The sequence below is a fragment of the Orycteropus afer genome, unplaced genomic scaffold (assembly GCF_000298275.1).
Source record: "Orycteropus afer afer isolate SDZICR_OR568_19922 unplaced genomic scaffold, OryAfe1.0 scaffold00709, whole genome shotgun sequence".
Taxonomy (NCBI): Eukaryota; Metazoa; Chordata; class Mammalia; order Tubulidentata; family Orycteropodidae; genus Orycteropus; species Orycteropus afer.
The window spans coordinates 507,479-529,277 of record NW_006922296.1 but is presented as its reverse complement, the minus strand read 5'-3'; the positions used below and the strand labels follow the sequence as shown (position 1 = coordinate 529,277).

The following is a 21,799-nucleotide window of genomic DNA, read 5'->3' as shown; positions in this document are numbered from 1 at the left end:
CACCACATCCCTAAGGCAGCTACTCAGCTCCTCACAGTAGATTGCACCATGGAGTTGATTACCAGTCTCATCATGGGGAATACTACATCCAGTTGCCCAGCCACTCAACCAGGCCTAGCCAAGTTGACACACAAACTTAACTACCACACTATTGTAAATGGTATTGTTTTCCTTATTTCCTTTTCAGAGGCCTCTTTGTTGATGTAGAGGAATCCAACTGATTTTTTATGTTGACCTTGTATCCTGCCACTTCGCTGAACCTCTCTATTAGTTCCAGTAATTTTTTGCTGATTCTCTTGGGTTTTCTATGTATAGGATCATGTCATCTGCAAATAGAGATAGCTTCACTTCTTTGCCTTTTATTTCTCTTTCTTGCCTTATTGCCCTGCGTGGCCTTCCAATACAGTGTTAAATAGAAGTGGTGAGAGAGGGCATCCTTATCTGTTTCCTGTTCACAATGGGAATGCTTTGAAGCTTTCTCTGATAATAATGTTGGTTGTCGACTTTTACTGTCTCACAGTTTGGAGGCTTTAAGTCCAAGTTCAAAGTGCCAGGCTCTAGGGGCTGGGTGAAAGCCCCTCAATATATGTGTCTCTGGTCTCTGGTAAAATATATTCCAAAATAATTTCACAAATGACACAAATATATTTTACCAGAGACATTCAATATATGCCCTTTATTATTTGAGGATTTTCTCTTCTATTCCTATTTTGCTGAGAATTCTGAATAGGAACAGGTATTAGATTTTATCAAATGTCTTTTCTGTTTTGATTGATATGATCATATGATTAGTTTCTCTTTTTGTTGTTTATGTTGTGGATTACATTGTTTTTCTGATGTTGAACCATCCTTGCATATCTGGTATGAAGCCAACTTGGTTATGATGTATTATTTTTTTGGTATGTTGTTGGATTCTGTTGGCAAGGATTTTGTTAAAGATTTTTGTGTCTATATTCATGAGGGATATTGGTCTGTAGTTTTCCTTTTTAGTGGTGTCTTTCCCTAGTTTGGGTATCAGTGTTATGCTTGCTTCATAAAATGAATTTGGGAGTATTCCATGTTTTTCTATTTTCTGGAATAGTTTAAATAATATAGGTGTCAACTCTTCCCTGAATGTTTGGTGAAATTCTCCAGTGAAGCCATCTGGGCCAGGACATTTTCTTGTGGAAACTTTTTTTCTGACCTGCTCAATTTCATCTTTTGTTATGGGTCTGTGTGCTGGTGAGGTTTGTGTGTCAACTTGGCTAGACCTGGTTGAGTGGCTGGGCAGCTGGATGTAGTATTCCCCACGATGAGACTGGTAATCAACTTCATGGTGGAATCTACTGTGAGCAGCTAAGTAGCTGCCTTTGGGTATGTGGTCTGCCTCTATACAAGTAGCAGCTTTGAGAACGGTCTCTAGCTTATGGCATGCTTGAACCCTGCATGTAGCCATGTTGTTGCTCAACAGCCTGCCATGATCTGCCGACTTTGGAACTTTCAATGGACTTGAATTAATGTCCTGCCATGTGGTTTGGTAACATTGGGACTGTGCCTTTTTACTTGTCAAACTTGGGCTTGTCAGCCTCAGCAGCCAGCAGTTGAGTGAAGAAAAGCCTCTAGCTCCAGTGGGCCAGGAGCAGGAGATAAAGCTGAAGCCCAAGGTTGAGGGGCTTTCACCCAGGCCCTAGAGCCTGGCACTTTGAACTCGGACTTCTAGCTTCCCAAACTGTAAAAGAATAAACTCTTGTTTGTTCAAGCCATCCCATTTGTGGTATATTCTTGTCAGAGCGGCACTAGGTAACCAAAACTGTCTGTTCAAGTCTTCTATCTCTAACTGGGATCATTTAGGTAGGTCTTGTATAGAAACTTGTCCATCTCTTCTAGGTTCTTGAATCTGTTGGAGTACAGTTCTTCATAATATTCTATCAGTATCATTTCTTTTCAATTGGTTCTGTTGTAATGTCACCTTTTACGTTTATTATCTGTGTTATTTGCATCTTCTCTTCCTGTGTTAGATTTGGCAGTGGCTTGTCAATTTTGTTAGTTTTTGAAGAACCTGCTTCTTGTTTTGTTGATTTTCTCTGGTTTTTGTTTTGTTTATTTCTTTTCTGCTTTGTTTATTTCTGCTCTGATCTTTATTATTTCTTTACTTGTGGTTACTGTAGGTTTCTTTTGTTGCCCTTTTTCTAATTGTTGGAGTTGTTCAGTTGGAGTGTTGTTTTTTTTTTTTTTTCCCCCTCTTTTTTGATGTGTGCATTTATTGCTATAAAATGACCTCTGAGTACTGCTTTCACTGTGTCCCATAGATTTTGGTAAGATGTATCTTCTTTCTCATTTGTTTCTGGGAATTTTATTATTTCACACTTTATTTCTTCTGTTACCCACTGGTTGTTGAGTAGTGTATTATTTAGTTTCTACATACCTGGTGTTTTTTCCTTGATCTTCCTATTATTGATTTCTAACATTAAAGCATTGTGGTCTGAGAAGAAGCTTTGTAGTATTTCAGTGTTTTTTAACTTACTGAGGCTTGTTTTGTGTCCTAACATATGGTCTATTCTGGAGAATGATCCATGTGCACTGAAGAAGAATGTGTATTGTGCTTTCGTTGGGTGAAGTGTTCTGTATATGTGTATGAGGTCCAGTTGGTTGATTGTGTTGTTGAGTTCTTCTGTATCTTTGTTGAGTTTTTTTCTAGTTTTTTGTCCCTCCTTGAAAGTAGTATGTTAATGTCTCCTACTACTATTATAGAGTTGTCTGTTTTTCCTTTCAATTCAGTTAATATTTGCTTTACGTATTTTGGAGCACTTCCATTGGGTGCATAGAAATTATTTATGGTGACATCTTCTTGGTCAATTAATTCTTTTAGCAACATATAATGTCCTTTGTCCCTTATGCTGGTTTTCATTGTCATGAGCTTGGTATATTTTTTTCCATCCTTTAATTTTTAATTTGTTTTATCTTTATATCTAAGGTGGGTCTCTTGTAGGCAGCATGTAGGTGGATCTTCTTCTCTTATCCAATCTGTGACTCTCTTTCTTTTGATTAGTGAATATAGTCCATTCACATTGAGTTTAAATAGTGATAGGTATGAATTTATTGCTCTTATTCTGTTGTGTTTTTTGTTGTGTTGTTGGTGATTTCCTTGTTCTGAATATTTTTCTGTGCTGAGCTTCTTTTGTTATCAAGTGTTTCTTCTCTTTTCTTCATTATTGTTGGTTTTGTGCTTACCAAGCCCATGTGATTTTCTTCTTTCTGAGTTTGCTTGAGGGGATTGTTAATTTTCTTTGTGGTTATCCTGAAGTAAATTCTTATCTCCTTTACTTTGGGACAGTCAGTTCTATAAAGACATTGCCCTGTCCTCCTCTCCATTTGGAAGTTTTCTAATTAGAACTTTTATTCCATTGACTTTGTTGCTGGTGTCATCTGCAGATTGACACCTTATTTCTTTGTGTACATTGTTTTGTGAGCTCACTTTGAGCATCTGTTTCTGGTTTGGTTTCTGAGTGTTGATGTCAAGTGTCCTGACTTTAATTTGTTGTTCTCTTTTGTGGGTTCTCTACTGGAAAGATTCCCTTCAGCTTTCTTGTAGGGTTGGTTTGGTTTTAAAAAATTCCCTTAATTTCTGTTTGTTTGAGAATGTCCTGATTGCACCCTCATATTTGTGGGACAGTTTGGCTGGATATATAATTCTTGGTTGGAAGTTCTTTTCTTTCAGTGTTTTATATATGCCATCCCATTGCCTTCTTGCCTGCATGGTTTCTGCTGAGTAATCAGAACTTAGTCTTATTGGTTGTCCATTATAGGTGACATTTTGTTTTTCCCAAGCTTCTCCCAAGATTCTTTCTTTATCTTTGGTTTTAGAGAGTTTGATTATGATACATCTTGGTGACTTTCTCTTGAGGTCTATCCTGTATGAAGTTTGTTGAGCTTTTTGGACAGATATCTTTTCTTCCTTCATGATATGGGGGAAATTTTCTGTTAACAAGTCTTCCACAATTTTCTCCAAGGCCTTTTTTTTCCTCCTCTTCTTTTTGTGGTATTCCAATGAAGCATAGGTTGTTTATTTTCATGTCATCCCATGTAATGCATAGGCTCTCTTCATTTCTCTTAAATCTTTGCTGTGATTTTTCTTCATACAGGCTGGAATCAAGGGATTTGTTTTCTAGTTGGGAAATACATTCTTCAGCCAGTTCTAGTCGATTTTTTTGTCCTTCCACTGTATTGTTTAATTCTCTAATTTTAGTGTTCATCTTCTGGATCTCTAACTGCTGTTTTTATATGAGTTCTAATGGTGTATTTGTCTTGTTATTTTGTTCTTGAATGGTTTTCCTGAATTCTTTCAAGGTACTGTCTGTCTTCTCATTGATTTTGTTCATGGTTTTTTTGAGCTCTTGCAGAGTCCTATATACATATCTTCTGAATTCCTTCTCACATAATTCTATTGCCTATTCTTCTTCCTTGATAGATAATTCTTTAGCATGGTGTTTTGTTTCTATCGACTTGTCCTGCTTTTTTGTTTGTCTTGAGGTTGTCTCTGGTGGCGTAGTGCCTAAGGCATTTGACTGCTAACCAGAAGGCTGGTGGTTCAAACCCACCAACCACTCCTTGGAAAGAAGGTTGGGAAATCTACTTCCTAGTGATACTGCCTTGGAAACCCAAGCAGGGGTCGCTATGAGTTGGATCCGACTTGATGGCAGTGCATGTGTTGTTTCCTAGACATTTTGAAGTTGTTGTCTTTAACTGTTGTTTTTATTGTTGTTATGTGCCGTCAATTGGCCCCTACTCAATAGTGACCCCTCTTTGGGTTTCTGAGGCAGTATCACTACGGAAGTAGATTGCCCAACCTTCATTCTGAGGAGTGGCTGGTGAGTTTGAACTGCCAGCCTTCTGGTTAGCAGTCAAGTACTTTAAGCACTATGCTATGTATTGATTTGTTTCACCCTGATTTTATGTTTCACCGTAGTGCCTAAGGCATTTAACTGCTAACCAGAAGGCTGGTGGTTCAAACCCACCAGTCACTCCTTGGAAGGAAGGATGGCCAATCTATTTCCGTACTGATACTGTCTCGGAAACCCAAGGAGTGGTCGCTATGAGTCGGATGCAACTCAACAGCAGTGAGTTTGGTTTTTGAGTATATCTGAAAGTGTGGAGAAGGTGTACTTTTTTGGTTATTAATTTGAATGTACTGGGTTGCTCTTTAGTTCTCTTTGCATTGGTGGAATCGTGGGGATGTGGATACAGGTCTTTTTTCATTGTGAAGGGAGTTTGGAGTTGGGAAAAGCAGGTGTTGTGGTGGTTTAATGTGGTCCTTCTGTTGGATGAGGCAGGGGAGAAGGGGAAAAAAAGAGAAAGAGAATTTAAATAATAAATAAATATAATAAAATTTATTTAATAAATTTAAACTAAAAAAAAAAAAAGGTGCCAGTAGTGAGTCCCCATTTTCTGCATTTGGGTGAGGTGCTGCTGGCTCAGGCAGTGTGATTTGTGTCTTCCTGGGACTGTTGTTGATAGAGAGCCCACTTTCCACTTCAGTCGAGAAGCCAGAAAAACCCAGTACCACAGCCCACTCTGCTAAAAAGCCATTGTGGAGGAATTGAACCTCAGCTCACCACTGTGCACTCATTCCATGGCTCCAGCCACTCGAAGGGAGCCTCCCTCCTTTCCCCACTCCTTTCTGAACTCTGTGGCAGCCCGAGCCAAGTGAAGTTTTGATCTGTTTCCAGAAAGGTTATCTGCTCACTCAGCTCAGCTCACAAGGTGTCCATCAAAAAGTCCTAGTGTGAATATTCTGAGTCCAACACCTCTGTGGGTTCCGTTATTTTTTTTTTTCCTTACTTATTCTCTCTGCCAATCTCTTTTGTACTGCTAATGAAACCTCCACCTCTCTATCTCTCTGTCTCTCCACTGGGTAGTTAGGTTCCTTTGTTTTTCCCAGTTGCTTAATCTGCTCTTTTTCTCCACCTCCACCAAATCTGGTACCTTATCTTCTTAGTTGCTCATAACTCGAGTATCATTTAATAACCTTTTGCTTTCTTTATGCATGATGTTCTTGACATTATCTCACGACTCATCTAGTCTTTGGTCATTGGTGTTCAATGTGTGAGATCCATTCTTCACGTGGTCCCTAAATTCAGGTGGAACTTTGGCTATCATATACTTCTTTTAATTTTCTTCAGCTTCAGCTTGAACTTGCATATGAATAATACTTTCTTAGCTAGGTCCTGGCCTTATTTTGATGGATGATATTGAGCTTCTCCGTTGCTTCTTTCCACAGATGTAGTCGATTTGATTCCTGTGTATTCCATCTGGTGACATCTATGTGCATAGACACTTTTTATGTTGTTTAAAAATGGTATTTGTTATGAATAAATTGTTGGTCTTGCAAAATTCTATCATGCTATCTCCATGATCATTTCTATTACCAAGGCCATATTTTCCAGCTATTGATGATTTTCTTTGTCATTCCAGTCACCAGTAGTAATAAAATACATCTTGATTCCATGTTTGGTCAATTTCAGACTAGAGAAGTAAAAATCTTCAATTTATTCATCCTTGGCTTTAGTGGTTGTTGTGTTAATTTGCACAATAATAGTATTAACTGGTCTACTTTGTAGGCATACAGATATTATCCTATCACTGACAGCATTATACTTCAGGAAAGATCTTGAAATGTTCTTTTTATGGTGAATGACACATCATTCCTCTTCAATTTGTCATTTCTGGCATAGTAGACCATGTAATTGTCTGATTCAGAATGGCCAATACCAGTCCATTTCAGCTCACTAATGCCTGGAATATCAATATTTAAGCATTCCATTTCATTTTTGACAACTTACTTTTTCCTAGATTTATACTTTGTACATTTCATGTTCTGATTATTAATGTTTGCAGCTGTTTCTTCCCAGTTTGAGTCATGTCCCATCAGCAAATGAAAGATTTACTCTATTTACATCATTAAGGTTGACTCTACTTTGAGTAGGCCACACCTCGCCAGTAGTATTTTGAGTGCTTTACAACCTGAGGGGCTATTATTCCAGCACTATATCAGACTGTGTTTCACTGCTATTCATAAGGTTTTCAGTGGCCAATTTGTTTTAGAAGTAGATGGCCCTTTCATTTCCAGTCTGTCTTAGCCTGGAAGCTTTGCTGAAACCTGTCCACCATGGGTGATCCTGCTGGTGTTGGAAATACCAGTGGCATAGCTTCCAGCCTCACAGCAACATGCAAGCCACCTACAACAAACTGACTTACTTACAGGGGAACACTAATTTGGATGACAGCAAATTTCTCATAAGAAATGGTGGAGTCTAGAAGGGAATGCTTTCAAGTACTGAGAGAAGAGAACTTTCAAATGCAAATTTGATTTACTGTGAAAATATGTTCAGGAATGAGGGGGAAATAAAGACATTTTGAGGCAAAGGAAAAATAAGAATTTGTTGGTGGCAATTTTACACTTAGAAAATATTTAAAGGAAATCTGTAAACTAAAGGAAGTGATAAAGAAAAAGGCTTGAAACTTCAGAAAAGAAAGAACATCAGAAGTAGTAAACAAAGGTGTAATGATAATAAATTATCCTTCTCATGAGTTTCTGAAATCGTATTTGTTAGCTGAATAAAAGTTATAATACCTAAGATATGCTCTGTCTGTAGAGAAAATTCTTAAGACAACATAATTAAAAAGTAAGGGGAGGTTAAAGGAATTTAAATGGAATTAAAGTTTCTACAATTTACTTCATATAGTAAAATGATACCAATATTGTCATAGGTTACATACATGTATGATAATGCTTACAACAACCAATCATTAAAGAGATGCAAAAACTAATCACTATATAAACTATATGGAAAGGTAAGAGACCCTGGGTAAGCAAAGCACTACTAATGAAGGTGAACAAAGTAGAAAGCCTCACATTCTCTAATCTCAAAACCTATTACACAGCCATGGTAGTCACAATAGCCTGGTAGTAGTACAATGACAAACACATAGACCAGTGGAACAGAATTGACAACTCATAAATAAATCCATTCACCTGTGGACAGCTGATCTTTGACAAAGGGCTGGAACCTGTTAATTTGGGAAGAGGTAGTCTCTCGACAAATGATACTTGCAAAAGTAGATATCCATTTGCAAAAAAAAAAGAAACAGGATCCATATCTCTCACCATATACAAAAATTAACTCAAGATGGATCAGAGAACTAAATATAAAGCTTAAAACTATTTTATATCAAACTATAAATAGATCATTAAAGAAAAACTCGGGGCAAAATTAGAGGCCCTAATACATGACATAAAAATACTAAAACCACAAATAACAGAAGACAAATTAGATGACTAGACATCCTAAAAATTAGACATTTTATGCTTATCAAAAGACATTCCCAAAAGAGTAAAAAGAATACCTACAGACTCAAAGAAAAAAAAAAAAATTGTGCAACTGAAGACTTTTCCAAAAGAGTAAAAAGAGAACCTACAGAATGGGAAAAAATATTTGACAATGACATATTGGATAAAGGACTTATTTCTAAAATGTATAGAAAACTCCAGCCCTCATCATCAAAATGACAATCCAATTTAAAAATTGGCAGAAGATATTAACAGACACTTCACCAAAGATATTCAGGCAGCCAACAAATACATGGAAAAAATATTTGCAATCATTAGCCATTAAAAACCAAACCAAACCCACTTCCATGGAGTCTATTCCAACTCATAGGGACCCCCACTGGGTTTCCGAGGTGGTAAATCTTTGGGGAAGTAGATTGCCTGGTCTTCCTCCAAACAACCACGAGATACCATCTTACCCCAGCATTAGTAGCAAAGTTCAACAAGACAAAATAGCAAATGTTGAGGAGGATGTGGAGAGATTAGGACTCTGATACACTGCTGACTGTAAAATGATACAGACGCTGTGGGAATATGTATGGTGGTTCCTTAAAAAGTTGGAAATAGAAATATGATTTGCTCCAGTAATCCCATTACTAGGTATATATCCTGAAAAAGTGAGAGGAGGAGATGAACAGATACACACACACTCATGTTCATCACAGCACAATTCAAAATAGCAAAGAGATGGAAACAGTCTAAATGCCCATCAACTGAAGAATGGATAAAAAAAATTGTGGTATATACACACAGTGGAATACTATGCAACCCTAAAGAATAATGTAGAATCTGTAAAACACCACATAACTTGAATGAACTTGGAGGACATTATGCAGAGTGAATAAGGTAATCACAGTAGGACAAATACTGTATTATTCCACTATTGTAAAAACTCAAGGAAAGGTTTATACGTAGAAAGAAAATTTCTTTATTGGTTGCCAGGGATGGGAGGAGAAGGGAGGCTAAATTCCTACATAGGTTGGGGGGAGGGAAATATATATATATACATACACACCAAAGATTATTAGTGGTTACAAGCAGTAGAGGGAGTGGGGAAAGGGGAAGCTTTTGTTTGTGGGGCATTGAGTTTATGCTAATGGTGGTGGAATATTTTGGAAAAGGATAGCAATATGGTGCCACAACATGAAAATTGTCATCAATGTCTCTGAGCTGTAAATGGGGAAGTTACTGTGTTGGCAAATGTCTTGTATATGTTTCACCACAAAAAATTAAAAAAAAAAAAATTACCCTGTAACCTTTCACTCAAATGACAATGAAAAGTTAAAACAAACAAAAACAAAAACAACAACTGTAAAGAATTAAAAGGAACTACAGACATCTCTCTCATAAATATAGTAGTGAAAACCCTCAAGAAAGTATTATTAGTAAGTCAAACCATTATGTATACAAAAAAGTATACATCACGAAAGACTGGTTCAGTACTTGAAAGTCAAGTAATGAAATCAACCCTATCAATAAGTTAAAAAAGAAATTGTAAAATATTAGTTGTTGTCAGGTGCCATTGAGTTGGCTCCAACTCATAGCGACCCTGTGTACAACAGAATGAAACACAGCCCGGTCCTGCACCAGCGTCACAATCCTTGCTACACCTGAGTGCATCATTGCAGCCATTGTATCAATCCATCTCATTGAGGGCCTTCTCCTTTCTCGTTGACCCTCCACTTTACCAAGCATAATATCCTTCTGCAGAAAATGGTCCCTTCTGACAACATGACCAAAGTAGGTGAGACCAAGTCTGGCCATTCTTGCTTCCAAGGACGATTCCAGAGGCATTTCTTCCAGGACATATTTGTTAGTTTTTTGGCAGTCTTTGGTACTTTAAGTATTCTTTTCCAACACAACTCAACAGCATAAACTCTTTTTCGGTCTGTCTTATTCATTATCAAGCTCTCACATGCATATGAGGCTATCGAAAATACCATGGCTTGGGTTAGGCACACCTTAGTATTCAGAGATAACTTTGCTCTTCAGCACTTTAAAGAGGTCTTTTGCAGCAGATTTGCCCAGTATAATATTTTGTTTGATGTCTTGATTGCTTCTTGCATTGGTGCTTATTGTGGAAACAAGTAATACAAAATCTTTGACAACTTCCATCTTTTCTCTATTTATCGTGATGTTGCTTATTGGTCCAGTTGCAAGGATTTTCTTTTTCTTTATGTTGAGGTGTAATCCATACTGCAGAGTGTAGTCTTTATTCTCTATCAGTAAGTGTTTCAAGTCATTCTCACTTTCAGCAAGCAAAGTTGTGTCATCTGTATGTCACAAGTTGTTAATAAGTCTTCCTCCAATCCTGATGCCATGCTCTTCTTCATATAGTCCAGCTTATCGGATTATTTGCTCAGCATACAGACTGAATAAGTATTGTGAAAGGATACAACCAGGACACACTCCCTTCTTAATTTTAAACCATGCAGTATCCCCTTGTTCCATTTGAACAGCCTCCTGGTGTATGTAGAGGTTCCTCATGAGCACAATTAAATGTTCTGGAATCCCCATTCTTCTCAATATTATCCATAATTTGTTATGATCCACAATTGAACACTTTTGCATAGTTAATAAAACACAAGTGAACATCTGTCTGGTATTCTTGGCTTTCAGCCAAGATCCATCTGAAATCAGTAATGATATCCCTTGTTCCATGTCCTCTTCTGAATCCAGCTTGCATTTCTGGAAGTTCTCTGTCAGTATACTGCTGTGACTGTTTTTGAATTATTTTCAGGAAGATTTTACTTACGTATATTGTTCAATAATTTCCATATTTTGTGGGATCACCTTTCTTGGAATGTGTACAAATTTGGATCTCTTCAGTCAGTTGGCCAGGTAGCTGTCTTCCAAATTTCTTGGCATAGATGAGTGAGTGCCTCCAGTACTACATCCATTTGTTGAAACATCTCAATGGGTATTCTGTAAATTCCTGGAGGCTTGTTCCAATTCCTTTAGTGCAGCTTCAACTTCTTTCAGTACCATTGGTTCTTGGTCATATGCCATCTCCTGAAATGGATGAACATCAACCAATTCTTTTTGGTACAGTGACTCTGTGTATTCCTTCCATCTTCTTTGGATGTTTCCTGCATGATTCAATATTTTGCCCATAGAATCTTTCAGTATTGCAACTCAAGGCTTGAATTTTTACTTTAGTTCTTTCAGCTTGAGAAATGCTGAGCATGTTTTTCCCGTTTGATTCTCTAACTCCAGGTCTTTGCACATTTCGTTATAATACTTTACTTTGTCTTCTCAAGCTACCCTTTGAAATCTTCTGTTAAGCTCTTTTACTTCATCCAGCTGCCCAGCTACTCAAAACAGGTCAAGTTGATGCACAACCTTAACTACCACAAACACCAGTCCTGAAAGTTATGTATTTATTGTGGTCACCCTTAAATTCAGTTTGAATATTGTGGGGTTTACCATTTAACCTTACCCAATAATTTGGCTTTGCCATCCATTCCTAAAAGATGATATCTAAAACACCATCCCTAAGTAATAGATTATGCCAGTGAAGTCACTTTGGGGTGTGGGATGGCCAGTCCAAAAAGACCCACTGAGTGAAATAGCTCATGATTACCTTATGATACTGACTAATTTCAGGGAGAAAGGCTTGAATTTGCATTACCTAATGAAACTCCCAATAACAGCTCTGGACATGGAAGCTTCATGGGCTGCCTAGTTAGTGAAAGAAAACTATGCAGAACAGAGGGTACATGAAAGCTTCATGTTGGGAACCCTCCCAGACTTCATCCTCTCTGTTTGTACCCCTTTTTTTATCCTATAATAAAGCTATAATTTCACTTTCCATGACTTCTGTCATTCCAATGAATTATTAAACCCAAAGGGGTAGTGGGAGCCAGCAGATCCAAGGGTAGGGTATACTCCTGAGCTTGTGGCTGGCATCCTGTAAAAGCAGAGGGAAGCCACTGAGATCAGAAGTTAGGCTGTTGTGTGGACTCCCAAATTTGCAACTGTCAATCTGACTATTTGGCAGTCTGAAGGGAAGTGTACTTTCAACTTGTAAGATCTGAACTCTCTCCAGGTTGCTATAGTCAGAGAAAGAAGTGCTGCATGGGCAGCTGGTCTGAAGGACATTGTCCTTTTAACTTGTGACATCTGACCTTTTCAAAAGGAGACTCCTTAAGGGAATTAAAAGACAAGCAAGAGATGGGAAGAAGATATTTGCAAAGCCTGTATCTGCTAATGTTTTTTACACAATATACATTTTTAAGAATTTTCAAAAGAAAATAAACAGCCCACTCAAAAATAATTATAGGTTTGAATACACACTTTACCCCAGAAGATAGATTGAAAATAAATCACATGAAAATATATTCAACGTCATTGTCATTAGGGTTGATGAAACAAAACCACAATGACATTTCTCTTAAAAGGACTAAAATAAAAAAATCTTGACCATATCTTCTGCTGATGAAGATATGGAGGAGCTGACACTTGTGTACACAGCTATCACGAATGTAAATTGTACACTCATTTTAGAGAACAGTTTTGTAGTTTTTTAAGAAATAAACTGCACATGTACCATATGACCCAGCCATTCTAGTAATAGGAACAAAGATGTATACATGAATTTTCATAGTGGAATTATTATTCATAATAACTGAAAACTGGAGACACTTCAGATGTCTATCAACAGATGAATACATAAGCGAACTTTGTTTATCTATGCAATGGACTTCTACTCACCAGTAAAATGAAATGAGCTATTGATACATACATTTACATGGATAAACCTCAGAATAAGAATTGTGAATTAAGGAATCCAGAAAAGAATATGTACTATCATGAATCCATTTAACATTCTCAGAAATGTGAGCCAATATTTGTATGATTAAAACAGATCAGTGGTTGTCTGAGGATGGAGGTGATGGGGCAGAAACTGTGACAGGGAAGACTGATTACAAAAGGATACCAGGAAATTTTTAGGAATGATAGATTTCTTATCTTGATTTTCAAGATAGCTTCATAGTTTTATACTTATGTCAAAACTTACCAAATTAAATAGTTCAAATGTGAAGTTTACTGTTCATCAATTATACTTCACTAAAGCTAGTTTTGGATTGGTATGAAAATTGCTAAATGTTTGTTCTCAATTTTTTATTGTAGTGAATATATATATAACCAAAACATTTGCTATTTCAGCATTATTCACATGCTTGCTCTCAATTCTGTAATGTAGTTACATTTAATGAATGTTTCCTGTTTACTGTGTTTGCTTAAAGCTTGTCTAATAAAACTATGTTTCATGATTACAGTGAGCTCTATTCATCTAAACTGTTAACTTGTTCTATAGGCTTGATACTCAAAGGATAATGGGGCTGGATAAAACCTTTGACTCCTATTTGAATTTTTAGAAACTTGTTCAACTGACCTTTGCTTTATATGTTGCTGTCAAAACCTAATGCCAAAACTATGTTTCTGGGTTTGTGTGTGGTGTGTGTGTGTGTGTGTGTGTGTGTGTGATTTAATATTTTTGCCCAGAGGACATTTTCTTTATGTTTCAGGTGTAATAGTTTTTACTAAGGTCTTGTAGTTGACTGTTCAGGTCAGTTTTCCCAGCTTCACTGTGATCCCTTTGAATGTGTGGAAATCAGAGCTTCTTTTATTTCTGGAAAGATTTATTAGATTATAGTATTGTTTTTAATATTAGATTAATTCCAGTGTTTTGTTTATCCTCTTAAAGAACTCCAGTTATATACAAGTGTTTTTTCTTCTTGACAGTCCTCACTATCCACAACTTTCTGATCCAATTTTTTTCTTTATTTGGTGTTTTTTTGTTGTTGCTGTTTTGTCTTTACTCATGCCTTTTCCCAATATTGCTTAATACAATTTCAGTCAAGTCTATTTTCTCCTTGTAATCTTGTAGTTTAATTCCTGTTTTCTAATGTCATTTTGACATTTTCTGTAATTTCTTTCTTGACTTTGGTCAGCCCTTTTCTATTTCCCAGACTACATCTCCCTACTTTTTGATTTCCCAGAAACCTGAGCTCTGATCTGTCAGAGCTGACAGGATTGTTAGTATTTTCCCATTCATAGTGGGACTTTCTCTTTCTGGAAGTGGTTTTATTTGTGTTTCATCATTTCTAGACTCTCTGTGTTCCTCTCCTCTTTTCTAATTGGCCACCATGATCTTCATCAGACTCTCCATACACATGGGCTCTAAAACTGTTTCTTGTATATTTGAATATTTATTTCCTTATGTAGTTGTGATTTAAACTTATTGGTATTCTCCCTTTCCTACCTAAGTTAAAGTTATGGATGTAACTCCTAGGTAATTCTAATATGAGTTGCTGCAGGGAAATTTATTTACTCTCTTTATATTTACCTTTATAATTTTTCAGAGGATGCATGGAGAGATGCAGATTTAGGCATTTGCCTAAATATAGTTGGAAACCAAATGTATGTGGTCCAGTAGCCAGTTTCCTCTCCCTTTTCTCTCTATGCCAGGTCACTTGTTTCTATTTTGCCTAACCAAATAAATAAGAAAAATATGTACTTGGGAATATTTCCATTTCTAAAGACTGAACAAGAAACCAGAGAGTCTGACACAACACAGGGTATTTGTATAGAGATCCCATTCCATAAGAAATATGTTAATATTTATATGGTAAGATTTCTTTTTCTTATTTCTAGAAGTCTGGAAAGCTGATAATCTGACAGAGAGAAACCAAGAAAACCAAGATAAACATTTGTGGCAAGTTGTATTCATCAATAACAAAACACTGACTAAGGAACAGGGTAATATAATAGGAAGTCCATTTAACTTGGACACAAATTATTTTCCTTCCAGAAAAATACTCTGTCAGTATGACTTTTATGGACTGAGTTTGAACTGTATTTCAGAATTAGTAATTAGTAAGAAAAACTATTTAGGAAAAAAGCCTGATGGATTTAATGCCTATGGAAAATTACTAATTGATATTAAGCATGAGAAAACTCATAATGGGAAGAAAAGTGAAAATTTTCAAACTGGTAAAACCCTCATTCCTAATGAGGACTCTTTTCAGCATGAGAAGACTCAAACTTTTGAACAAAATTTTGAATATAAGGTTTGTGAGGATGTCCTCCCTGAAAAGGTAGTATTTAATACATATGAGAGAGAAAACACAGAAGGCAATGACAGTGAATATAACGAATGTGGAAGAACTATCTATGATAACTCATCCCTCTTGTTCCATCAGATAGATCCCTCAAGAGAGAAGCACTGTGAATATACTAATTCTGGGAAATCCTTATGTGTAAATCCAGCCCTCTTGAATCATCATGGAATACATATGAAATCCCATGAATATAATGAAAATGGGAATAATTTCAGGAACAATTTATACATCTCACAATTTAAGACTCATAAAAAAGAGAAACACTTTCAATGTAATGAATGTGGGAAAGCTTTCTGGGAAAAGTCACATCTCACTCGACATCAGAGAATACACACAGGAGAGAAACACTTTGAATGTAATAAATGTGGAAAAACTTTCTGGGAGAAGTCAAACCTCACTAAACATCAGAGATCACACACAGGGGAGAAACCTTATGAATGCAGTGAATGTGAGAAAGCTTTTAGCCACAAATCAGCCCTCACATTACACCTGAGAACGCATACAGGGGAAAAACCCTATCAATGTAGTACATGTGGAAAAACTTTTTACCAGAAGTCAGACCTCACTAAACATCAGAGAACACACACAGGGTTAAAACCCTATGAATGTTATGAATGTGGGAAATCCTTCTGTATGAATTCACATCTCTTAGTACACCAGAGAATTCACACAGGTGAAAAACCCTTTGAATGTCCTAAATGTGGGAAATCTTTCTGTCAGAAGTCACATCTTACACAGCATCAGAGAACTCACATAGGGGATAAGCCCTATGAATGTAATGATTGTGGAAAAACTTTCTACCACAAGTCAGTACTTACCAGACATCAGATTATCCATACTGGGTTGAAACCTTATGAATGTTATGAATGTGGGAAAACATTTTGCTTGAAATCAGACCTCACAGTACATAAGCGAATACACACAGGGGAAAAACCCTTTGCATGTCCTGAATGTGGGAAATTCTTCAGCCATAAGTCAACTCTCTCCCAACATTATAGGACACACACAGGGGACAAACCCTATGAATGCAATGAGTGTGGAAAAATATTTTACAATAAATCATACCTAACAAAACACAATCGAACACATACAGGGGAGAAACCCTATGAATGCAATGAATGTGGAAAAACCTTCTGCCAGAAGTCACAGCTCACTCAGCATCAGAGAATTCACATAGGGGAGAAACCCTATAAATGTAATGAATGTGGGAAAGCTTTCTGCCATAAGTCAGCTCTAATTGTACATCAGCGAACTCATATAAAAGAAAAACCCTATAAATGTAGTGAATGTGGAAAATCTTTTTGTGTGAACTCGGGGCTTATTTTACATCAGAGAAAGCACACAGGGGAGAAACCATATGAATGTAATGAATGTGGAAAATCCTTTAGTCACAAGTCATCCCTTACAGTACATCAGAGAGCTCACACAGGAGAGAAATCCTGTCAATGTAATGAATGTGGTAAAATCTTCTACCGTAAGTCAGACCTTGCTAAACATCAGAGATCACACACAGGAGAAAAACCATATGAATGTAACACATGTGGAAAAACTTTCTCTCAGAAGTCAAACCTCATTGTACATCAAAGAACTCACACAGGAGAAAAATCTTATGAATGAACTGTTAAGCCAGAGGTAATCCCCCACTAAAAATTCAGAGAATTCATACTGAAGAAAGATCTAACATTCTCAATGTTCAGTAACCTTCATCCACAAACTGGCCTTATTTTACTTTAAAGAAATGATAGGGTAAAAACCTATAGACTCTAACAAATACAGGACAGCTTTTGATAAGAAGTGATTACTAGTGGCATATAATTTACAGAATGTTTGAATTTGTAAAGTTATTTGTAAAATTCAAAGTACATTAAGTCAGAAATCTGTTAAGTTAAAAATATATATATTTTAAAATTTCCTTTGGAAATAAGATAATATTAGAAGTTGTGTTTCAGATTTGATGCCATAATTATCTTTTTAAAACAATACAAATAGTAATTTATATATATATATATATATATATATATACACACACACACATATATATATATATGGAATATGAAGCTTAATTTTTTTTTTCCTTTTGGAAATAGTTTGACTCACAAGGAGTTGCAAAAATATTACGGAGAAATTTTTTGTACCCTTTACAAGTGTTAAGGATTGAATTGTGTCCCTCTAAAAAATATGTTGTAAGCCTATACCTGCGGTTATAATACCATTTGAGAATTAGTTATCTTTTTCTTTGTTAATGAGATAGTATTACTACTTTCTGGGGTGTCTTAAATCAATCTTTTTTGATATATAAAAGAAATTAAATTAAGTGAATAGGCAGAGATGGCAGAAGATAGAAACCATGCCATATGAAGATCACTGAGCAAAGGACTAAGGACCTTCCCACAGAGGCAACAAAGAAAGCTTTCCCCCAGAGCTTGCATCCTGAATTAGAACTTTTAGCCTTCTAAACTTAGAGAATACATTTATGTGTGTTAAAGCCACTCAGCTGTGATATTTCCATTACAACAGCACGAGATAACTAAGAATTTGTTACTGAGAACTAGGGGTGCTGTTCTAAGAAATACCTAAAATGTGGAAGTGATTTTCCAATTGAATAATATGTAGAGGCTGGATAAATTTTGGTGTGCTTTATTATAAAGCCCTAGATTACCTTGAAGAGACTTTTGGTAGAATTATGGCCATGAAAGATGATTCTGATGAGAGCTCAGAAAGAACTGAGAGCTATGATGATAGCTTCGATCTTGAATAAAATTTACTAGAAATGTGGACAATAATTATGCTTAGATTGAGACTTTACAAAGAAATATGATGAACATGTGATTGAACATTGGAGGGAAGATGATACTTTTGTGCAAGAGAACGTGTCTGAATTATATTAAAATGTTTGGTGGAAGTTAGAACTTATAAGTGATAAACCTAGACACTTGGTTGAGGAGATTTCTAAACAAGATCTTCAAGGGGCCACATGGTTCCTCCTTGATAGCTTTAGTAAAATGCTAGAAGAAAGTGATGGACTTAAAATGAACTATGTATCAACCTGGTGGCTCAACTTTCAGTCTCTCAAACACTAGAGAGGCCTGTAAGGTGAAAAATAACATGAGGGAAGTATGCACTTATTAGAGCAATCAGCCATACAAGATGAAAAAGGCAGGATTTGCCCAGAGATAAAGCTCAGAAGGCAAGAAACAATAGGAAGGAAGGATGGAAGGAAATGGTAAACACAAGGAGGAAGTGGGAAGAATGCTGTTTCATTGTGGACTTTGCAATCAGTGTCACAAAACAAAATGTGTATGAATTGTTGAATAGAAAACCAATTTGCTCTCTGTAAACATTCACACAAATCACAGAAAAAAAAAAAAGGAAAAAGAAATTATGCAAAATGAAACCAGAACTTAAAGATTTGGAAAATTCTGCTGTACAAATAAAGGACATATGTCCTAGAATTTTCATCAAGGATGTGACTATACAAATCTTTTGTTAAAGAGCTAAGCCTGTGACTCACGGATCTAACGAACTCTCACAGCAGAAAATCTATCAGCTTAGACTGAAGGGGAGAAAGGATAAAAGGAGAGAAAGCTGTCTGTTTCTTGGACATCTACAGGCAGAAAATAGGCTAAAGGAGTTACATCTGTTGTCCTCCAAGAAAAGAAGACCATGCCTGGAGAAGTTTGGAGATCAACAGAACTGTTGGAAGGAGCTCAGGAAGCAAGGCTGCCTCAGTTTCAAACGGTGAAACCATAGCCTCCTAGATTTCAAAGTCAGATCTTCACCAACTTGGTTCTGCAGTGTGGGGCTGCCATTCACTTTTGACCAAAAGGATGAGACCATGCCTAAAGTTTAGGAAGCACAGCAGCCATGGTCAAGGGACTAAAGAATGAGACCTTCCAGGGTTTGAGCTAGAGGTCTTCACTCAGATGGACTAGGAAAATGGGGCTGTAATAGCCATGTTACACTTGCCATCCAAGTGGGGTTGGAAGGTGGGGCTGAAGCCCTAGGCCAAAGGACCTCCACCCAGAATCTATACAGCATGGCCAACTCCCAGATAATGGTGGGGCCATTGCCCAGATGATTCTGGAGAACAGAGGATTATTTTCAAGCCTTGAGAGCTAATGTAATTTGTTCTATTGGGTTTTGGAGTTGCTTGGTGCCCGTTATCCCTTCTTTTCTTCCAGTTTCTTTCATTTGTAATGGAAATGTCAACTTGTACCTGTATCCCATTGTACTTTGGAAACAGATAACTTGTGTTCTAGATTTTACAGGTTTAAAAAATCAAGAGGAATTTTTTCCCAAGGATTGACTATGCCTAAAGTCTCACCCATATTTGACTGAGATGATTCAGAAGATGAGATTTTGTACTTAGAGTTGATTTAAGACTTTTGGGATGATATGATAAAGTGGATGTGTTTTGAATATGGGAAGGGCATGAGTTTTTTGGGGGAGGGAGCCAAAGGGTGGAATTGTACCCTTTCAAAATATGTGCTATAAATTCTAACTCCTATAACTGGTTACAATCTCATTTGGGAATGGGTTTTATTTGTTAGATTAATGAGATAGTAAGAGTATAGGGTGTGTTTTAAGTCACTTTCTCTTGAGATATAAAAGTATAAAAGAGATTAAAGCAGTGATGGGAGAAGATGCATGCCATTCCACATGCAGATCACCAAAGCCAGGAATAAGGATCTCCCCAAGAGCCAACAGAGACAGAAAGTTGTCCCATAGAGCTGACACCCTGAATTTCACAGCCTGTAGATAAATTTATGCATGTTAAAGCCACTCACTTATGGTATTTCTTTTATAGCAGCACTAGGTAAGTAATACATCATGCTTCTTTTAAGATCATACCTTACATAAACTTAGTATGTTCTGAGAAACATGATATTGCTAACACATGTGGTCTTCATGCTTTGAATCAAATCAAATTGACATCCACTAACCACAGCAACAACCAACTATACTTCTAACTCAGATACAGACCTTCTATAGGTTTTACCAGTTTTTACATTCATTGTGTATGTGGGGTGTGTGTGTATGTGCACACGCACCTATGTGGGTACACACTATGAAATTTTATCATGTGTAAATTTCAGTAACATCAACATGATCAGAATACAGAACCAAAAAGATCTATAATTCTATTAGAATTCCAAAGGACTAAGGATTCTATCTCACACACACACACACACACACACACACACACACACACACAAAACTCCCTCATGTTACTCTTTAATAATGGGACCCATTTTCCAACCCTGACCCTGGCAACCATTTGGGTATGAAGCTTTTTAAATGCACAAATAAATTGATAATCAGGGCAATAGTGTTAAATGCATACACAAAGTTTCCCTGAAGTATATAGGATTTATATATGTACATTTGACCCATAATATAAACTGTGTTTGTGTTTCACATGAATAATGGAATTTAACTGTCAATATGGAATAGGTATCCCTAGTTTCCAGTTGTTGTAGCAACTCTATCCCCAATGTTTCTGGGGTTTGAAGGAAAAGTTTAAGTAGAGGGCACAAAGCTACTTGAGTAAAGTGTAATCAAAATAACAAAATTAAAATATTTTCTGCATGGGAAAATCAACCTCCAAGCTCCATTTTTCTCATTCTCTTCCCACCAGTGGTTTATCCCAAGCTATGAGGTGTTTGAGTATACATATGTGGATACTTTAGCATTCAGCATAAAATTTCCCCAAACTCTGTCTTAGCAACTGCCCTCTCAAACAAGGTCCAAGGAAGAGGGCCGCTAATACAGATTAGATGAGATGTCAGTGCTGCTGGCCTGGGAAAAAAAGAGTTCTGTGTATTAAGAAAGGGATCTGGGTCCTCAGAGACTTTGACCACATGAGAAGGATTGCAGTTGAAAGAGGAATAGACTACTATCAGGGTGGAACTCTTCTTGACAGTGTAATGGTAGCATACCATATTACATGATATCAAGGTTTTCCAAGCTTAATATCATCAGTGACTCACTATATTCTGAAAGTACAGTGTACATTTTATGTAGCTTAATTTCTGCATGTTTAAAGTAACATTCCTATTTCTTTTATCCTCCTATTTCTTGGCATTTGTAAATGTTTTTAATTGTTACTGAATTTTGCTTTTAAAAAAAGTGAAGCAATGTTTTTGTAAAGTTTCCAATTGCCTCATTATCAAAGGCTATTTAAAATACGTTTTCAGGTACACAATTATTTACAGCAAAAATCTGAGTTAATTTAAGGAAGTAGTTGTGAACAATAGTACTTACTGCAGTCTCCCCAGTAATATGTAAATATGTAGTGTTATGTAAA

At 36.6% G+C, this 21,799-nt stretch overlaps 1 protein-coding gene across 1 annotated transcript in view; it reads left to right on the top strand.

Annotated features, from left to right (window-relative positions):
* Window positions 1–17,109, top strand: part of LOC103211205 (zinc finger protein 33B) — a 117,482-nt gene extending 100,373 nt beyond the window's left edge. Inside the window, exon 4 of the mRNA XM_042783164.1 lies at window positions 15,026–17,109. Within this exon, the coding sequence (XP_042639098.1) occupies window positions 15,026–17,109 (2,084 nt within the window). The remainder of the gene's footprint in view (window positions 1–15,025) is intronic.
* Window positions 17,110–21,799: the final 4,690 nt, after the last annotated feature.